The sequence below is a fragment of the Ceratosolen solmsi genome, unplaced genomic scaffold (assembly GCF_000503995.2).
Source record: "Ceratosolen solmsi marchali unplaced genomic scaffold, CerSol_1.0 scaffold35, whole genome shotgun sequence".
NCBI classification, from domain to species: domain Eukaryota; kingdom Metazoa; phylum Arthropoda; class Insecta; order Hymenoptera; family Agaonidae; genus Ceratosolen; species Ceratosolen solmsi.
In genome coordinates this window covers 4,674,360-4,693,901 of record NW_011948423.1, presented here as the reverse complement: position 1 = coordinate 4,693,901, position 19,542 = coordinate 4,674,360, and the positions used below count along the sequence as shown (strand labels likewise).

Below are 19,542 nucleotides of genomic sequence, written 5' to 3'. Positions count from 1 at the left end.
ATTGAAATCAGTGAATCTATCAAACATTTATTTAAAAGAAAATTTAGTATGCTATTACTCTCAATATAATAGAATGTTTTGTATATAAAAATAGATAGAACGTGTTGATATTTATAAAAATAATGGTTTTGGTATTTAATGTTAGAGACAATTATATTTTGTAATTACTAGCTATGCAAAATGTGCCTGTACTTTTTTTTATCGCAGCTACGTTACTTTTATTGAATATATTTTGAGACTATAACTCTTTTTTTTTTTAATTTTATAATAATTATTTATTTGTCACCATTGTCGATATTATGCTATTATAGATATTACGACACTGTGTAATAATTTTGATAATTTTCTCCTTAACTAAAGGTATATAAATATGTCGTTTATACATTTCGGTATTATAAATCCTATTCAATTGAATTTAGAAATGTTTAAATATTTTTTTCGTTAATTTTATTAAATATATATATTCTAAATAGCTTGTAATGTGATTTAGAAATTATTAAAATGTTTTACTTAATTAAGAAAATTTTTAAGTGAAATTTATTCTGTATGCAAGAAGATTTTTTCAAGACTGCTTGATTTTCAAAATTATAGTTATAATTACATATTTTTAAAAGCTATTAGACGATATATTTTTCTTGAAGTTTAGAAACCGAGTAATGTAATAATTAAATGAAGAAGAAAAAAAAACAAAATTAAAATTTTTAATTATCATTTACATACTTTTCCAGATTTATATGTAAGGAAACTTTGTTCGGGATAGAGTGCGGAAAATTTTATCCGCTACTTTCACCCGACATTAAAATCACTTAGTCCATTACGTTTGGATTTTATATAAATAATGCAAGAAATTGTACAATTGATTAATTATAAGTATTAATGAATGTATGAACGATGATTTTTTTATGGGAGTAAGACAATTATATTACGTCTTATAAAGTGATTAAATGTGTCGTGTAATGTAATACATGTTATCACAGAAATAGTTTCCAAACTCGTAATCCTGCAATTACCATAATTTAATGCAGTCGTCGATGTCTTTGCTGGTATAGCTTTCTTCGAAGATACTTTATTGAAATTGCTAGAAATTCATGAGATTCGCCTTTAGATGTTGCAATTGCCCATTGTAAATGAAGCATAAGCTCTTACTTTGTAAATTGTCTCTTGTTCGCTTAATTTAAAAATAGCATCTTTACTTTGCATTCGCAGCAAATATCAGCGCTTAGAATTATAAGTGAGCTGTAAAAACAAATTCCTTGGATCAAGAAATTCATCGAGAATTACTAAGGGATCAGTCGACATTGCGCTGAAATCGCAGGATTATCGCCTTCAAAAGTACATCTCGCTTAAAATAGTTAGTTAGATGCACACGGAGCTAAACTTTTTAATCGATTTAAAAAATCTTCGATCAATAATGCCAATATCTCACACACGTATAAGCGATAGATCGTTTATTTGCGACTCCCCACTTGATACGTTGTCAGCGGCAATAAATATTCTTTCCAAACCGCATGTTTTTGACTCGTAGGCGTAAGTTATTATTATACGGCAGATTCTCAATGTCCGCTTTAACACGAGAAATTCACCCCTTCACGCACTCCACTATCCTAACAATTATTTAATAATTCTATCATTAATAATCATTAATATGGCGAAATCGTCGGTATGTTCAAGCGTTTGACCAGGCCTCTGACGACATTGACTCAAGCCCGAGCTCGTGCGCTACGAGAAACAGAGGAACTCTTTCTCTCTCTCTCTCTCTCTCTCTCTCTCTCTCTCTCTCTCTCTCTCTCTCCCTTTCTCTATTTTTATCGGCGTCCCTTTCCACAGAGTCCGCATGCGTCTCCATTCACGGGCCAGAGCTTGCCATTAGATCGGGAGTGCAAGCCAGTAGAGGCCGATTAGCCGGCTGCGGCACGTCGTTTGGATCTCGAAGGTCGTCGTTTGGATCTCATCGCGGGTCGTCGCCGCGACGCCGGAGATACGAGGTAGGCGCCGTACCACGTGGCTCGGCGCATGTCTTTCTTCTTGTCTCTTTCGTCCATAACGCGGGTGTCGAGGCTCGCCAACTATTTTCGTACGCCATGGCTTTTGGACTTAGGTTGGCTGGCTCCAGGCGTCGCGAGATACTCTGGTGCGCGCCCGTTTTCCAGTGCGCGACTTCCCGGCCTCGCTTCTGCCTCGGGCCACTTTTCTTCATAAATCATGAAGCTTGCCTGGAAATCATGCTTGTGCTCTTGCGACGAAAGCCAAAGTTTATTACGATCGGCAGTTTTAAGGGGGATAGCATAGCGGTGACTTCTCGTTTGCTAGGGCGCGCAAGATATTTCGATCTCTTGGTCGATCGAATTGAATCGTATATTTCAAAGCCATGCGCAACACTTAATGTGAATGCGACTGTTTAAAGTGCAACATAATTGTAATATACGAGGGAATTATTTTTATAATTCTATGTTATTAGAATAGAAATCGTGAAAAGGCGCGAATGAAAAAACGGCTGATTTTATTGGCATTTGCCGCAAAACGTTTATTGTCTAAAAATAGTAACCTATAGCAATTTAACGAGATAATCGAGCCTTCTCATTCCCTGGACCAGTTATATTAAAAGTGCGGCGTGTACTTATAATTCAATACACGTTGTTACATTTTTTGTTTTACCCAGCACTTGTGCATATGCATATAGATGATTAAACATTTATCAAATATTCAGTAAAATCATTAAATATGATTATTGAAAAACGTACAAAAAACAAAATTTCATAGCTTCATTCATGTAACACACAACATTTAAAGTTCTTCAATGCACAGACATGCATTATCTCTAAAACATCATTTTACATATTATTTTTTTTTTTATATATATATATATATTTTTTTTTTATAAGAGATTCATAAGAAACGTCGAATCAATTCATTCTTACGATAGAGTAAGAATCAAGTTCGTTTTGACAAATTTTTAGTTAACAAAGTGCCTACTAAGCGTGCTAACTTTGTATCCTTGAATTAACGAAACAAATTATGATTGAATTTCGTAAAGCATCCGTATATTAAGAAATCCGAATCAATCGTGTTTTTCATTATTAATAGTTCCAAGTTACAATATTGAGGTATCAGCAAATTTATATTTTTTATTATTTAGAACTATAATTTAGTTTAGTTTAATTTAGTCAATTTATTTTTTAATATATGTTCGATACTTTGTTCTGTTACTCGAAGTAGCAAAACATTGTTTCTTTTTTCAGTAATTTTTTATTTAAATCATACATCTATATCTACATTATGCCAGGTAATAAAAGTATTTACTCATTGCAAATTTTTATTATAAATTGTACAAATTTATAGTTTTATAGTTTATATATTGTTTAAATATAGTTTTATCAGTACTAGACTTTCAATATTCTTTCAAATTGTTGTAAATTGGCAAATTAAATGTGTAATCTGAAACAAACGTAAATTCATAATATTAAAACGATTTAATTGTTTTATTTTATACAATAATATTAAATTCTCTTTATAAAGCATAAATATTATTTACTCCTCCTAATATTGTTTTCAAGTTTTCGTACAAAAATATTTAATTTGAGTTATCAAATCATTGACTAAATTGATTTATTGAATTTTAAAAATTATGATAAATGTAGGTATATATAGTTTATTCAGTTATTATTTATCATGTATTATCGGTGACGTGCTATTATCAAATTAATAATATAAATAGCTGTTGTATGCTTAAATTGAGCTAAACTAAACGTTTCAAATTGTAAACAATGTAAGCCGGCCAGTTATAGATTTTTCAAAATTTTATACATAAAGAATTAATTTTTAACAGTGCATTCACTTTTTTTCATACATAACTTTTCTCAATCGTTAATTTGCGAACATGATCTATTCTTTAAACAGTATCACTTCATTATTATATTACCAAATATCTTAATTAGAGCGAGTGAATGATTACGCGCATATATCAGATTTTTATATTTGTATTTTGTATATACGTGCGCTGAATAAATTAAAAAGATGCAACTCAAATTAGTCTATAAAAATTCAAATCAAATGCTATAAAAATATAATTATATCGCTAAAGGAATTTGATAGCTTAACAATATATAGCTTAACAACTAAAATACTATTTATTTATTTAAACACTGTATTTTATTCATATGTTATTGTATGTGATTTATTATGTAACTGACAGTTTAAAACTCTTAAGTTCTCGTTATTCAGTCAAGTTTTAGCTTTTAATAAGAGTGACTTTGAACATTTTTATGTTCTTGTTATTATTTTGTTTTATTGACATTGATATTATTTACATTTTTATATAAAGGAAAGCAATAAGCATTTTTAATTTATTTCTTCTCCTAAGTTGATGCCTAGTGTATATTTCAAATAAAATCACAATAATTGAAAGTATAAATAACTTAATTAAAAATTTATATTAACACTAATGCATCTTTATATAAAATTATTATTATAATCTTGTTTCGGAAAAATTTCGATTAAGAGGTTAAGTATCTTAAGTCTTTAGTCCCTCATTAATTAATGAATTGGACTTTGATTAGTGTTTTATTATCTTTTAATGTTTTTAATGTTAATGTATGTAGCAATATTATAAGTTACAGTGTAATATTTATACATTTCTGACTTAGAAAAATTTTAATTAATTCATAGGATTCATTGTTCATTGTTAGACTTATCTTTTTAAGAAACATTCGAAGATAAAATCAACAAAGAGAGTATTGGGGCGTCTTATCGCTGTGCCATAATCAGGTCAAAATTCTAATATTACATGTTTAAGCTCAAATTTTATATTCACAAAATAATAATAGAAAAAAATTTATTTTCTCCTAGGAAATCCGAATTTGTAGTCATAAGGTTATTTTACATTAAATGCATGACGAAGTTTTAATAAATATTTTTATTTATAAATTGATGATATATTTAAACATTCGTTTAATGAAATGTCTATGTAAAGTAACGAGTACGACTAATTAAATATACTTAAATGTTTTTTTATAAATATAGACATACGTAAATGACGATCATTCATAAAAGCATATTTATTTATTCAATTATCTTTATAATAGGATTGTCGAAATTATAAAATAATACTAAGAGCAAATGTTTATTTTTTTTTATTTATTTATTTTTTTTCGTTCTGTTTACATGTGAAAGTTAGAGTAATATATTTACAGGATTTTTTACAATAATAAATTCAAATTCTTAATATCAAGCAAATTGTTTTCTTTATTTGGTAATAATGTTTCGTAATTAGGATATAGAAGAAAATGATATTAATGCAATCTAGAATGCATGACTTTTAAGAAAACTTTTAAGAAAACTTTTTACTTTAAATACACCGCTTTGTTGCAAATTTATCATTAAAAATTACCAGTCGAAGAAGACGTTATGATATTGTATTCGGTATGCAGTTCGATATACAGTTTCATAATCATATTTACGTGGTTTTGCTATTCTTAATTCATCTGTGTGTAATTTAGGCTTACGTAAGTCTTTTTTTTTTTTTTTTTATTTTGGACTATACGTATCTCGTGTACACATGTAAATATATATATATAGTTAAGTTACTTAACTGCATAAGAAAACTAATCTAAGTTAAGTCAGATAAATTTTAAGTGCCGATAATTGTTACTTATGATGTAAAAGCATTCTTTATATTAATCGTTTATAACGAAAGCATTTCAATAATATCATGAAATATTTACAATCACTTAATAATTATTTCGATTTCGTTTCATAGATAGTAAATTTTTTTATTAAATTATAATTTTCGCGAATAATTATCTAGAAAAATATATTAATTATAAATAATAAAAGTTAACGGAAACTCTGTATTATGTCACATAAAAAAGTTGAGATTATTACTAATTAAAATAGCTATTTATGCATGTGCTACTTACAATAATGAATTTTTTGCGCAATTTTGAATATATATATATATATATATATATATATATATATCGAAACGTCTAAGATTTAAAAATTACGTTTTAATATTAATTAATTGATAAACAAAACGCTTTACTCATTATGTGCTAGAGTAGCTTCGTTTCTCCAGTATTATCTTATCTTAAGTATAATTAATGATGGCTAATCGTAATAATAAATAGAATAAATATTCTAAATATTTATTCTATTTGGTATTTTGAAAACTTTAATTAAAAATATGTTATGCGTTATCTTGTTCTGTTTGATTTAAAATGTTGTGATCTCAGTTATATAAAAATATTGTAGATCACTCGACTAAGTATTCCACTAAGTAGTCTTAGACTTAACAATTAGATAGATATACGATAGCGTACCCTTAAAAACTCTATAAATATTTATGTTAGAGAATATATTATCTAATTAATGTGAAAGTTAAATAGAACCATGAATTATCGATGAATTTGCACGGTATATGGTGGCGAGAGTAGATATGAAATAAGAAGTATAAGACTGTTTTTGGATCATTTTCTATTTAAACATTATCGTATATCACTCACTATCCATAATTTTCCAAATTCTAGTTTTCCAGTAAATAACAAAGCACATTCCCATTCTCCGTTAATAGTAATCGTCACGTTTAGCATCAATTTTTCACCGAAATACTACAAACGTTATGAAAAAATTCCAATAGCGCGCGATTTAATGTAAAATTGTTGTCAGTTCAAGTCACGCCTCCCCTCAGACATGAATTAAGCAGGTGCACAATAGTAATTGCAGGTTCGACCGAGTTGATCTCTCGCCCAGTGCGGAGCTTCGGCGACTCCTGACATGTCGACGGCGAACGTTGCGGATGGCGAGCATCCGGGCTTGCATCAGGGCAATGGCTCGGCACGCGATCACGTGCCGCTCAACGAACCGGAGAACGGCGACAAAAAGCCCTTTACCCGAAGCTCGCACACACTTTTGGAGAACGGACGGACGATGTCTATGTCGGTCGATAGCTCGACGAAGGCCGCGGAGGCCGATGCTACTAGGCGTTTGAGCGTCGAGCCCCCGGATGGCGGTTTGAGGTTCGTACACATGTTGCCCGCCCCGTAGAGGAGAAATTGGTTTTTGGGACAGTTTCGTTAAGTTTCGTAGCGATGAAACTGGCACGTATTTAAAGCTCTTAAGCTGCAAATTTATTACTTCCCTTTTCTATTTACCTAGCTCTCGCACCCGTTTCCATTCCCGTTTTCATTCCCAATACCCTTTCCCCTTTCCCCTTTACCCCATTGTCACTTTGCCACTTTACCCCTTTCCCATGCTCAATCTCACCATCTTCGTATACATATATGAATATTTGATTAATATATCATGCTCGATTGTAAATAATGTAAAACTATCAATGGAATATTTGAAAGACTATCGAGCAGCATAATCGAACAATATGGACATAGAGTTAATCGTGATTATTATTTTACCTTGTTGTTCTATCAATTTAGAGCATGGTCCATTATGGTTGGGAGTTTTCTGATTAATGGCGTGTTATTCAGCATCATAAACACGTATTCACTTATTTACTTGGAGTTGCAGAAAAGACTGAAGGAGAGTGGTGAGACCGAAGTATCATCTAAAGCCGGTAAGATTTTTCAAGCTTAATTATACTTTATTAAACACATTACGATACTTGTAAAACCGATTCTTTTTATCATCATTTCACTTTCTGATAAATTTTTTCAATTTGCTCAACTAATTGCAGTTTTTCAATTAATTACTAATTCGTAATTAAAATCAGTAAAAAACCTCGTCAAATTAATTCTTGTTATTGAAAATTACATTTAATATAGATATATTTTATCATATATTTACATTATTGATATGCTTGGATTTTAAATTCCCTGAGAATTTTGTAACTATGCCGTAAAGTTGAATTTCTTAAGTGATAGGGCGCCGTTGAGTTTCCTAGGCGTACAATAGCTACATTCTCAAGAAATGCAGAATGAAGATTTTGTAACGAAGCTTATCGAGATGATTGTACATTATTTGAATGAAAGTCAAAAATATAATTTGAATGATATCACAGGCTGCACAAAGAAGCGTAATAATTATTAAATGAAGCCAAGACAAAATCTTATATTTACCAAGAAAATGGAACTAGAATTATATTATGCATTAGAAATATATTGTGTGACAAGGCAATGGATATTAGTGTCCGTCAATAAAGGAAAAATATACGCGCAATTCAACTGTCAAAGTATTTAATTGAGTTTTGCAATTAAAACAGGATTTACGAACAATAAACTGCAATTTAGGACAAGTACCAGTACACAGAGTATTTTAAAATAATTTTCATCTCTCGTCGGACGGCTTAATTAAATGATCATTAAAGAGTTTGGCTCATTAAGCATTCTTCATGGTCTGCTATCTGTCCGAGCATTCCTTTGTTTTTTAAATTGAATTTATAATTGAAGCCATAAAACGTTTCATACGTGGTTTTTTTTTTTTTTTTTTTTCGTCTCTGTCGGTGTTTACTGCTTCATTGCTCATTGGGATTCATCTCTTGTGCAAAAATATTCGTCATTTATATTTTTCACGAAAAAAAAACTCCCTTTACAACCGCCCAACAAAACACATAGTTTAACGAACGATAATGTCATTAACATTTGCAAAAAATTAATAAGATTGTAAACACTCGTCATATGCAAATAAATATTTTTATTATCCATTGATAAGAAAATGCAAAGATTCCCAACATCCATGAACTCCAAAACTTCATGTAATATACGTCAACAATGATTATGCTATGCGCAATATAAAGTGCAAAATATTTCATAAACATAATAATTAAACAATTAAGATACGACGAGCAAATATTTTTCGTACTTGGGCTGTTTTCTTTTATTCGCCTCTGCTGAAATTTCACCACCATTCGCGAACGAGGCCATTTTCTCATAATACACATTGCGCTCGAGGCTCCAGCTAATCGCACTGCCTACTAATTGCCTCTGTTCCATCTCACCTCGAGTCTAAGAGCCGAAGCCTAAGAGGATACCTACCCTCGCGACGCACAGCCTCACGCGTCAAGTAATCGGGGAAAGGAAATAACTGTAAAAGTCAATGGGAGCATATCTAGTCGGCCATAAATATTCAGGGTCGCCCTAATGTCATGCGACGATGATGGCATTATCGAGTGCGCACGAGACGAATGTGAAACTTAAGCGCGCGTATAATGTATAACATTATATTACGAGATTACATTACGAGATGGAATACGGACGTTAAGGAGCGTACGAGTCCATTGGCTCGGAGTTCGGGCATAATAATTCGGACGAAGGGCTATCGCCTGTAATTCAGTGGAGTCTGCGGCATTGAGTCAAAGATAAGCGGCGCGATGACTAGAATATTTGCGCACTGATACAGCCTTCTGAGTATATTATCGAGCGCACGCTGGCATGGCTAATCAAATTTTACGATGGATGAATGATCTTGGCTTAAAGATAGTGGTAGCAATAGCAATGAGTTCATTCCTTATCGATACACTACTTATTATTGTTATAACTCGTCGTTTTCGTCATTTCTGTGCTTTTCTATACTATTTATAAACATTGTTTACGTGAAAATGTAGCCGTAATAAATATTTATCTATTCACAAGATGTTTGAAAACATTATTCATTTTTCGAGGCTTTGGTTATTTTCAGCAGAAACGCTCTTTACAATGCGCGAATATCAAAGCAATTTTACTTTCATTCGCTTGCATGGTTAACGGAAGATGAGACATCATTTTGTTGCAACATTGCAATTTTCGTTGAATCTTTTGAAATATTTATTCACAATTATAATTAGTGATTGCAGCCCAGTGAGTTATTGGATGATTTAATATTAACAATTTCATAAGCTTACATATATCAACGTCTTTGCTTTAAAAAAATCTTTATTTATAATAACATATAAGGGAGCTCACGTGCTATTTTGTATTTTTACGAATGCAGAATCTGTATAATGAATGTTAACAAATTTCTCATGGCTATAAAATTAAAAAAGACCATGAACTGAAAATTACTTAGTATGTAAATTTACACGTCAGTAATAATTATAATAGAAAAATTGACATATCACATATCACAGATGATATTTAATACATTTTTAAATTATGAAAATTTCAAAAAGTAATTGTCATGTTACTTTAATGTAGTCTTTAAACATAATACAATATAGAAACAAAAAATGTCTAAATAAAACAAAATTATGTGTAAATTATGCAAAATTTTAATAGATGCTGTGTCTGACAAATTTGATGGTCATCTACCATAATTGCCGTAAAAACATAAACGTTATATGTTGTAACTATAAACATTATATCGTGTACAACATACACATTATTAAAACTTACATAATTAAAGAAGCAATTTTAAGTATGTAAAAACTTGAGTATTTTCATCAAACGGCAAGTACAATCTTGTTTGTTAAAATTTAGCTAATAAAACAATAAATCCTAAATAATAACATATGTTTATTTCTCTATATGTCAATCACTGTAATGATGGCATATATGAATAAGTGTAATTGAATAATACTGTTTTTAAACACTCCCTCGTTACATGTTTATTCGTGTATTAGCTGACGATTGGTCAATTTAAAATCAATAATGTTTTCAATCAGGGTGACAGAGAAGATAGATATTTAAAAATTTTTACAAACAGGGTGTCTATGTCTAACAGATCAATTATTACTAACTGCATTCGTGACTATGTAATCTTTATGATATATAATTATGTAATTAGTAAGCAGTGCTGCGTATTATCTTGTAGATGTGATCGTAGCCTCGAATACGGAAATAAGCGTCTGGTCACTGAATTAAATTGATTTATTTTTCTCGTTTGCAAATATTGCAAATATTGCAAAAATTTCATCGTTTCTCGTTCAATAAAATAGAACAAATGCACTTTCGTTAATATTTACTTAAGTAAAGTTTTTAATACTTCAATATAAACATTGTAATTTATCTAGTTTTTATATATTTTTATACAATAGTTTCCTAAAATTGAAAGTAAAGCAAGAGAAAAAAAAAATTGAAAATAAAGCATCATAATCAAAATTATATTAGATAATCTGTCAGAAAAATCTACGAATAATTTAAGTTACTATTTTATTTTTTGGAATAACAACAATGATCTGACATATTAATGCTGTTTATTACATTATAGCATGTATAATTGAATATACGTACACGCATATATATATATATATATATATATATATATATATATTTGATATTAAACAATGACATTAGATATTTATGGATGTATTTAAATTTTATTTGTTTAGAGTTAATCGCAATTATAAGTCGCAATTATAATTTTAAGATTTATACGAATTTTATATTTCACATATTAGCGAATATTATAAATAAACAAATAATATTCAGTACTTTTGTAGTAATGAAAAATCAAACATTTTAAAATATTAACATTTTTAACTTAATCTATGGACTTTCATTTTACGGTATGCTTCATATGTATTTTAAATTTAATTAAATTTTATTACAAAGATATTTAGAATTGTGCTTTCTATTTTCTCAATGGTTTATTATCGACAATTAAAAAAAATAAATAGAAAAGTTATCTACAGTGTATTATCAAATTATGACTGAACTACTGAATAATAATAATAACAACATAAGATGGATAAATTATATTCAATTATACTTTACATTGAGTAATAATTTAAATCTGTTTTATTTAAAAAATTTAAAGTAATATCTAATTATTAATAATTAAAACTGTTTTATTTAGCAGAAAACGTTGATTGTTTTTGTATAGATAAATTCAAATATTTAATTAGGCCTTATATGTTAATTAAAAGATTATAGAAGACTTTCTAAGAAATAAGTATTGAAAATTTATTAGCAAAACCACTGAGAATTTACAATTTTTTCCTATACAGTGTATTTGAAAGTACAATTATAAATTTTCATGCTCAATTAATTTTCATATAAGTATGCTATTTGAATATTTATACCCAAGTATTTTATACATAAAGTAAGGAACAGGAGGTACCGTATAAAATCCACGTTAAAACTTTTTCTATTAATAAAATGAAATCATTATAAGGAATTGATTGATGCATGCTTACGATTATTTAAATACATTCTAAAAATTTCTTTTGCAAACTATAAAATTCCACATCAATATAAAAATAAAAGATAATTGATAGTATCCATGAGATCAAAATGATTATAATATATAATTATATACATATGATTAATATTATGGACTTGTAATCCAAGTGTAGTTGATGATACTTCCATATCGCCAACTAAAAAGAAATACATAAAAATGTTTAATATGGACTACATTTCATTGAAAATAGAATAAAATAAAATAAACTACAAGTGAGTTTTTATTATACACATACATACATGCAAGCACAATGATTCGTTGCATATGTATGTTTCGATTAGATTGAAGAAACCTCGTTTTGATAATATAATAAGTACTAAATATAATTAATATTAAAATTAAATTCTTTTTCAAAATTATCGTTCAATTAGGAAAAATTGAATATCCATTTACAATATTCTTATAAAAATATAAATTCTAAATCGGCAATCATAACTAATGAAATTTTATGTATATATATATATATATATATATATATATATATATATATTATCGGTATTATGTGAAATTATTGTATGAAACTAATGTGTTAAAGGAATTTTAATACATAAGGAAAATGTTTTATTTTTAGCGCTTGTGGGTTCGTTAACGATTGGTACTACGTTTTTCTTATCCCCGGTTGCTGGCATCCTGACGGATAAAATTGGTATTCAACTAACAACATTTTTAGGCGGTGCCCTAGCAGTTGGTGGCATGTATTTATCATCTTTACTAGTAAATCAGGTACATATTGCTTTTTATTGCTAATTTAATACTAATTTTTTTCCGCCAATTATTCTTACATAGTTGTATAAGATATTTTAAATCTTTCAATTTTGAAAAAAAACTCATTTGATTGTTTAATTAATAATAATGAATTATATTAGAGGGAAAATATAGAGATATAAATCTATTTCATAATCAATGGAAATCTAGTAAAATTCAAGATTTTAATTATTATTTAATTATTAGCACTGGCGCACCTCTCCGTCTAAAATTGTTTACAAGAAATTTATCAGAACATAAACGTTCGTATAGACTATCATACATTAATGCAATGTAAATCGAAAGTTCTTCATTAATAAAAAAAACAAAAAAAAAAAAAAAAAAAGATTTACAATTGTTTACGTGATACATAAGCACTGTTGACATTAAGCTTTAAATTAATATAAAACATAAGTAATTAAAATAACATTTTTTTTTGTTGCAACTATATTAGTTTAAGAAAAATGTAAGTGACTTTCAATGGCAAACGAATGAATCCTACCCCAATGATAGAATGTTGTTAAGTGAAAGCTATGTAAAAGACAGAAGGCGAATGTAAATACCATAAGCTCTGTGATTAGTATATGGGTAATACGTGCTTGTCGATAGGTGGAGTATTTATGTTTAACGTACGGTGTAATGTACGGACTTGGAGCGAGCCTCGCGTACACTCCGAGTTTAGTGATACTAGGACACTATTTCAAGCGTCATCTGGGCCTGGTGAATGGTATTGTGACGATGGGCAGCTCCGTCTTTACGATACTGCTGCCTTACGCCATGGAGCTTATGCTTGACAAATTTGGCCTTGAGGGCACCTTCAAGAGTCTCGCTGTACTTACCACTATCGTAATGCTTTGCGCCATACTCTTCAAGCCGGTTCCACGTGAGTTCCCTTACGATTTTCCATTTTTCATGACTTTAAACCCCGTATTCGTTCCCTTCTCCCGTTTAGTTGCTTACGTATTTATGGTACATTTTTATAAAACAATATTAAGATCCTTCTTCTCTCCAATTATTACGTCCGTTTAGTCACTATAGATCGAACATACTCGCAATTTAATTTTTTTTTAAGACTCGATTTTCCCTTTTTCAACCCCATCTCGCTTACATATTATAAATCTTTGATTTAGTTTACCCTCCGTATGATGAGCAAATAAAATTGCGCAAAAAAACTTTCTTGAGAATGCTTAAAGAGGCCATAAAAGTATCGATTTGGAAGAAAAAGAAGTATGTAGTTTGGGCTGGAGCAATTCCTATTGCACTTTTTGGGTAAGTTATCGTTTAGTTATTTCAAAGACTAAGTAATAATTGCGAGAAATACAAGATAAAAGTACTTATTAGCAATGTCGATTTAGTTATATTAGTTTAATTTAGTTATACGAATTTATCAATGTACAATGTGAAATTTAACAGCATTTATAAAATCTGAAGAAAATGGTATGTGTTTTTTTTTTTTTTTTTTTTAATATTTATGATAATAATTTACCGTTAGTACATAAGAATCGCAATGTTATGGTATTATAATATTTTCACAATGACTTATAAAAAAAAATAAATTTTAAAACAGTCATCTATTGAATTTCCAGTAAAATTTCGCACGATCGTCTAATTTTTATCTTAACGACATCAAAATTTTCAATGTGTTAACAAATAATTAAAATTAATTTTATTTTTAATTTTATGTATATTTATATAATGTATTTATAAGGGTGAATATTCATTAAATAATAAATCAGTCACCTTTCTATAATTTTACCTTCGTATATAATTTTCCAACACATACGTATCTGTAATTTTTATCGATATAAATAGTATCATGATCTTACTAGAATATCATACGTATTCTTTGTCTTAGTTTTTTCTTCCCGCTAATATTAACGCTTCTTTTCTTCTTTTTTTTTTCCCCCTCACCATTAGATATTTCGTACCTTACGTACATATAGGAAAATTTGTTGAGACATCTTTCCAAGGTGTCGATAAAAAATTGCCTGTAATGTGTATTGGTATTACTTCTGGTATTGGGCGCCTTATATTCGGATATATTGCTGATTTACCGAAAGTAAATAGAATTCTTCTTCAACAGGTAAGCACACAGATAATATACATAATCGTTTTGCAATCTAACGGCTTAAGATTTATTTGAAATTTAACAGTTTGTAAAAATAATTTGTAAGAATTATAAAGGAACAAATTTATACGTTGTAAGATTGTTAATCTGTATTAATGTGACGTCATTATCGCGAGTCAATTATTAATGTTATATTGTAATTAAATTTATTCGATGACTTTTACAAAACGTAATTGCATTTTTATTGCATATTGTCGAAAAATTGATTAGCATACTTAGAATAATGCATAATAATATAAAAATAGATTTGTAAATGAAATATAAAATTTTATAGCCACTTTTACTAATGATGGATAATAATATGTAATTATGTAAAGGATATTCATCCTTTTGTTTTATTATCTGCTAATATTAATAAAGATCTCTATTTATAAGCTTATAATATTGTTAAATAAACTTGTTTGGATAATGTCTTAATTGATTAAGACATGCTAGTACTATTTGCTAATTATGGGATTCTGCCCATTGTAACGATCTTTTAAACATTGTTGATTAATATTGTAGTCCAGAACCTTCATCAATTTATACTATATATCAATTAACTCGTTTGCTCGTAGAATCGATGATTTCTTTTATGATTGCAATGTAATATTTACTCAACATAAATCATTAAAATTTGGTAACTATTATTTATGTTTAGATTTCATTCATAAGTATAGGCATCTTGACAATGTTGCTTTCCTCAACAAAATCGTTTTCGGTACTACTTGTTATTTCACTGTGTATGGGCCTCTTCGACGGATGTTTCATTTCACTTCTTGGGCCTATCGCCTTTGATATTTGCGGTCAAAAAGACGCTGCCCAGGCAATTGGATTTTTACTTGGATTGTGTTCGATACCTTTGACTGCTGGCCCGCCGATTGCTGGTCTCATTTACGATCATATAGGTAATGATTTACGTTGCTTTTCTCTATACTTTAAAACTTATTCGATCACAATTTATGTATTTTCTGTCTCCATTAGCTTCATGCCAACCATTCATAAGCCGGTCATGAATTTAATCGATTATAATGATAACATTTTCATAGCAAATTTACACTTTTTTTTTCTTTTATTTTTTTTTTTTTTCATAATATAAATAACTATATAAACAGATAATACATATAGATAAGCAATAGAATTTTTATTCTATCGGGTAATCGGTAGTGACTTTTAACAATTTTAATTCGTCGACATCGGCTAATCTGAGCACTTCTATTTAAAAATTAACAAAATTACATCGAGTGTTGTTTGGATTTTTTTTTTTTTTTTTTTTTTTTATTTCATTTCATACGCGCGTAAATTACTCGTAACATTTACATACGAGTATATCAATATAATGATTATGTTTCCAATGATCGATGGACGAATACCTTTTTCATGAGATAATTCTATTCAAGGATCGTATCACCTGCCGTTCCTGCTCGCTGGTATACCACCAATAGTCGGTGCCTTGGCGATGTTCTTCGTGTATCGTATAAAGGACGAGCCGGTTGGCAGATGCGATGATGAACTAGGCATGGCCGAAGAATCCTTAACCGATTCCAAGCGACAGAATGGTTAGTAGCAAGCAAGCGAAAACAAAAAATAAAGAAAGAATTTCGTGAAAACGAAAAAGCGAAAAAAGAGAATAAGAGTCTTTTCCAGACGGCAAGTCAAGAGTTTTCATCTCGATTTCACCGTATCAAAGTATATATTAAGAGCATTTATTATGTTTTCATATGCGAATATCTCAGACAAAAAAAAAAAAAAAAAAAAAAAAAAAAAAAAAGAATAAAAATCTGCTAAAATTAGAGGTTTATAAAAACAACACGAGAATAATGAGAAGTCGATGCAAATATTGCAGTTGCATTGTATGTAATGTACATATGCAATGTAATGCTCTTCTCATTCTAGTTTTTCCAACTGTTAAATGGATACTACGTTTGAACATACTTTTCAGATGAAAGATCATAAGTCAATAATTACAGTAATTACAGTACGAAACACAATCATATTTATATTTAGAAGTATATTTAATATGTCAAGTTTTATTATAATTTGATGTTTGAAATTTTAAAAAGTTTAGACTATTATAAGCATTTTTAATGAAATCAATTATACGTAGGATATATTTTTTATCACGTGTACAAATTAAATTATTGCTTTTTTTTCGGGAACCAATTGTACCTGGACAAGTGAATTATCCTCATTGATAAGTGCAATATATGGATTAGGTCTATCGAGTGTTACAATTTACTTCACAATTTCCGAAGTATAATTCAAAATATTTTCATAGAAGAGCAAATCTATATAAAACAATATATGATACATGTAAAGTACAATTAATTAAGTTTTAAGCGTGCACGAAAAAGAGGAAAAATTTTATTCTGTAAGTTTGTTCATAGTTAGTAAGATAGTTTATAAAGCATTTTTCTAAAGTTCTTTATAAAATGGTTCTTTTATGGCCATCTTTCTCTTTTATTACTTTTAAAATTAAAACAATTTTTGTTAATGAAATAAAATGTTTTAATCTATTTATATTTAATAACGTTAGATTATAATTATTTTAGAATTAAGTATTATTTAAGCTCTCGTTTATTCCCTTAACGACCGAATTTTCTATTTTTGGAAAATATTATTAATAATGTTGAAATTAAAAACAATTAATTAAGGGATTGAAAGCATCGTCTGTTTCTTTAGTTTCACGTGATAACATATAGAATAAAGATTATGGACTATTTGTTTTGCGAAACCCAAGCATTACACCATCGGTATTATTGTGAGCTAAAATCAGAAGAAAAAAAAAATTCAATATCACCTATCACCATCAGACATCAGCATTTGTTTTTGTGATAAAAGGAAAATTACAAACATAAGTTCAAGATGTGCAATACAGACCATCATTTTGTAAATTTTGTTGGTATCGATGGTAGATTAATCAATAGCTCAATTCATTCGAAGAATTTTAGTAAAGTAACATTCTAATTTAATCAGTTTCACGTGGGGGGGGGGGATGCAGGGGCGGGGGAGGACCATTGTATTAATATACAAAATTCACAAAAATCATTAATAATCAAAAGTACATGACTCTAAAATTTCATGTACTATCATAACTCAACCATTACCGATGTTACACAATTCAATCATTCATTTTTATAAGAGTCATTTATTGATCTACGATCGATCCAATAGATTGTGCATTAAAGGTAAATATTTCACATTCTTTTGAGAAGTAAAATTATGCACACGCAGAATTCATAGATTCGAAATATATAACATTCTATAATAGCACTTGACATTAAAACAAATTACGTACGCATTGAAAATAGCAGCTTTATGTTAAATGAACAGTGGCCGGAAATTGTCGAGTAATTAAGTTTAGAGTAATTAAATGCATTAACTTCGGTGGAAGCTAGAGCATGCAGTTTTCCGTAGCCAATGTCAATCTGTAATTTTCCTTTCAACGAAACACTCAAGTCCAAATGCATGCACTTTTGCATTACAATGGTGCACGCACGCACGCGCGCGCATATACACAAGCACACGTACACAAAAAGAATAGACCAGGGACAAGGGAGGCAAGCGTGCACACCCGGGTATCATACCATTAATAAGAGAAACATTGATGAAGGCGCGAGATTGGTTAAACATTGGTGGTGCTGCAATATTTCGTTCATAGGGATTTGCTGCGCGCCGGCGGCGCCGAGTAACCTGACTGCAATCGGCGATCGTAGCTCATGCGGGGATTTGCCCTATAGCAATTGTTACGTTCGGAGCGACGAGTGCTCGCCATTGCTGAGAAATTACCGGAGGACGATGGTGGTGCCGGCGAGGACACGTAATTCCGACGAACTGATCTGATCGGACGAGATAAACGAACTATTTGATCACGCATACGTGCCACGTGGACATTGCCGTTGTCGTTTGCCCCTTATGATCGAGTGACTGCACGAGTTGTCCTTACCTTCTCTTGTTGTTTCTCTTTTTTTTCTGTTTTTGTTTTTGTTTGTTTTAACCATTGTCAACGCAATGCGGAGATGCATCAATGGGTGTGCGAATTTTAGTTTTGTTTAAAGTTTGCGAGTTGCGAGACGCGTTTGATAGCTGGTGATCGGATTTGTTGCTAAGGGTGATAATCCTTGCCGTTTACAACGAATGTTTTTGCGAATGCGATTACCATAAGTAACGTGTCGTAATGATAAACCGATTAAAAAAATTATCGATGTTTATTGCCAGTTTAGCCAATTATTCGCACGAATTCAATAAGTTTTCACTCGAGTATTGAATTTGAAAAAGAATTTGATAGTAGGATGGACAGATTCAAATTAATTATCAAAAAAAAAAAAACCATTTGAAATTATAATATACAATCATACTCGATGTTCCTTACATAACTTCACTATTTAGTTTTGTACAAATAGTCTGTAACTCGTTGAAACTTCACTAAAACACTTTTTAAAGAGAAATCTAGAAGATAAAATAGTTGAAACAAATTTTTTACAATATATTCAAGTCAATTAGTCAAACATATTTTTTATAAAAATTTATGTCCTCGTTTCTTACGTTCAAATGCAAATGTTCTATAAAATATGTATGTCATGTAA

General features: G+C 29.6%; 1 protein-coding gene across 2 annotated transcripts; it reads left to right on the top strand.

Moving 5' to 3' along the window:
- Window positions 1–1,893: 1,893 nt before the first annotated feature.
- On the top strand, window positions 1,894–19,367 carry LOC105362198 (monocarboxylate transporter 10-like protein kar). 2 transcript variants are annotated; one of them, XM_011499567.1, is made up of 10 exons: window positions 1,894–1,985; window positions 6,721–7,013; window positions 7,428–7,564; window positions 12,677–12,828; window positions 13,459–13,732; window positions 13,980–14,118; window positions 14,767–14,932; window positions 15,618–15,864; window positions 16,357–16,515; window positions 18,618–19,367. In XM_011499567.1, exons 2-10 carry the CDS (start codon window positions 6,772–6,774, stop codon window positions 18,797–18,799), a joined length of 1,698 nt encoding a protein of 565 aa, XP_011497869.1. In that variant the 5' UTR covers window positions 1,894–1,985; window positions 6,721–6,771; the 3' UTR covers window positions 18,800–19,367. The 2 variants fall into 2 exon arrangements, with proteins under 2 accessions (XP_011497869.1, XP_011497868.1); XM_011499566.1 differs by having other exon boundaries at window positions 6,712–7,013.
- Window positions 19,368–19,542: the final 175 nt, after the last annotated feature.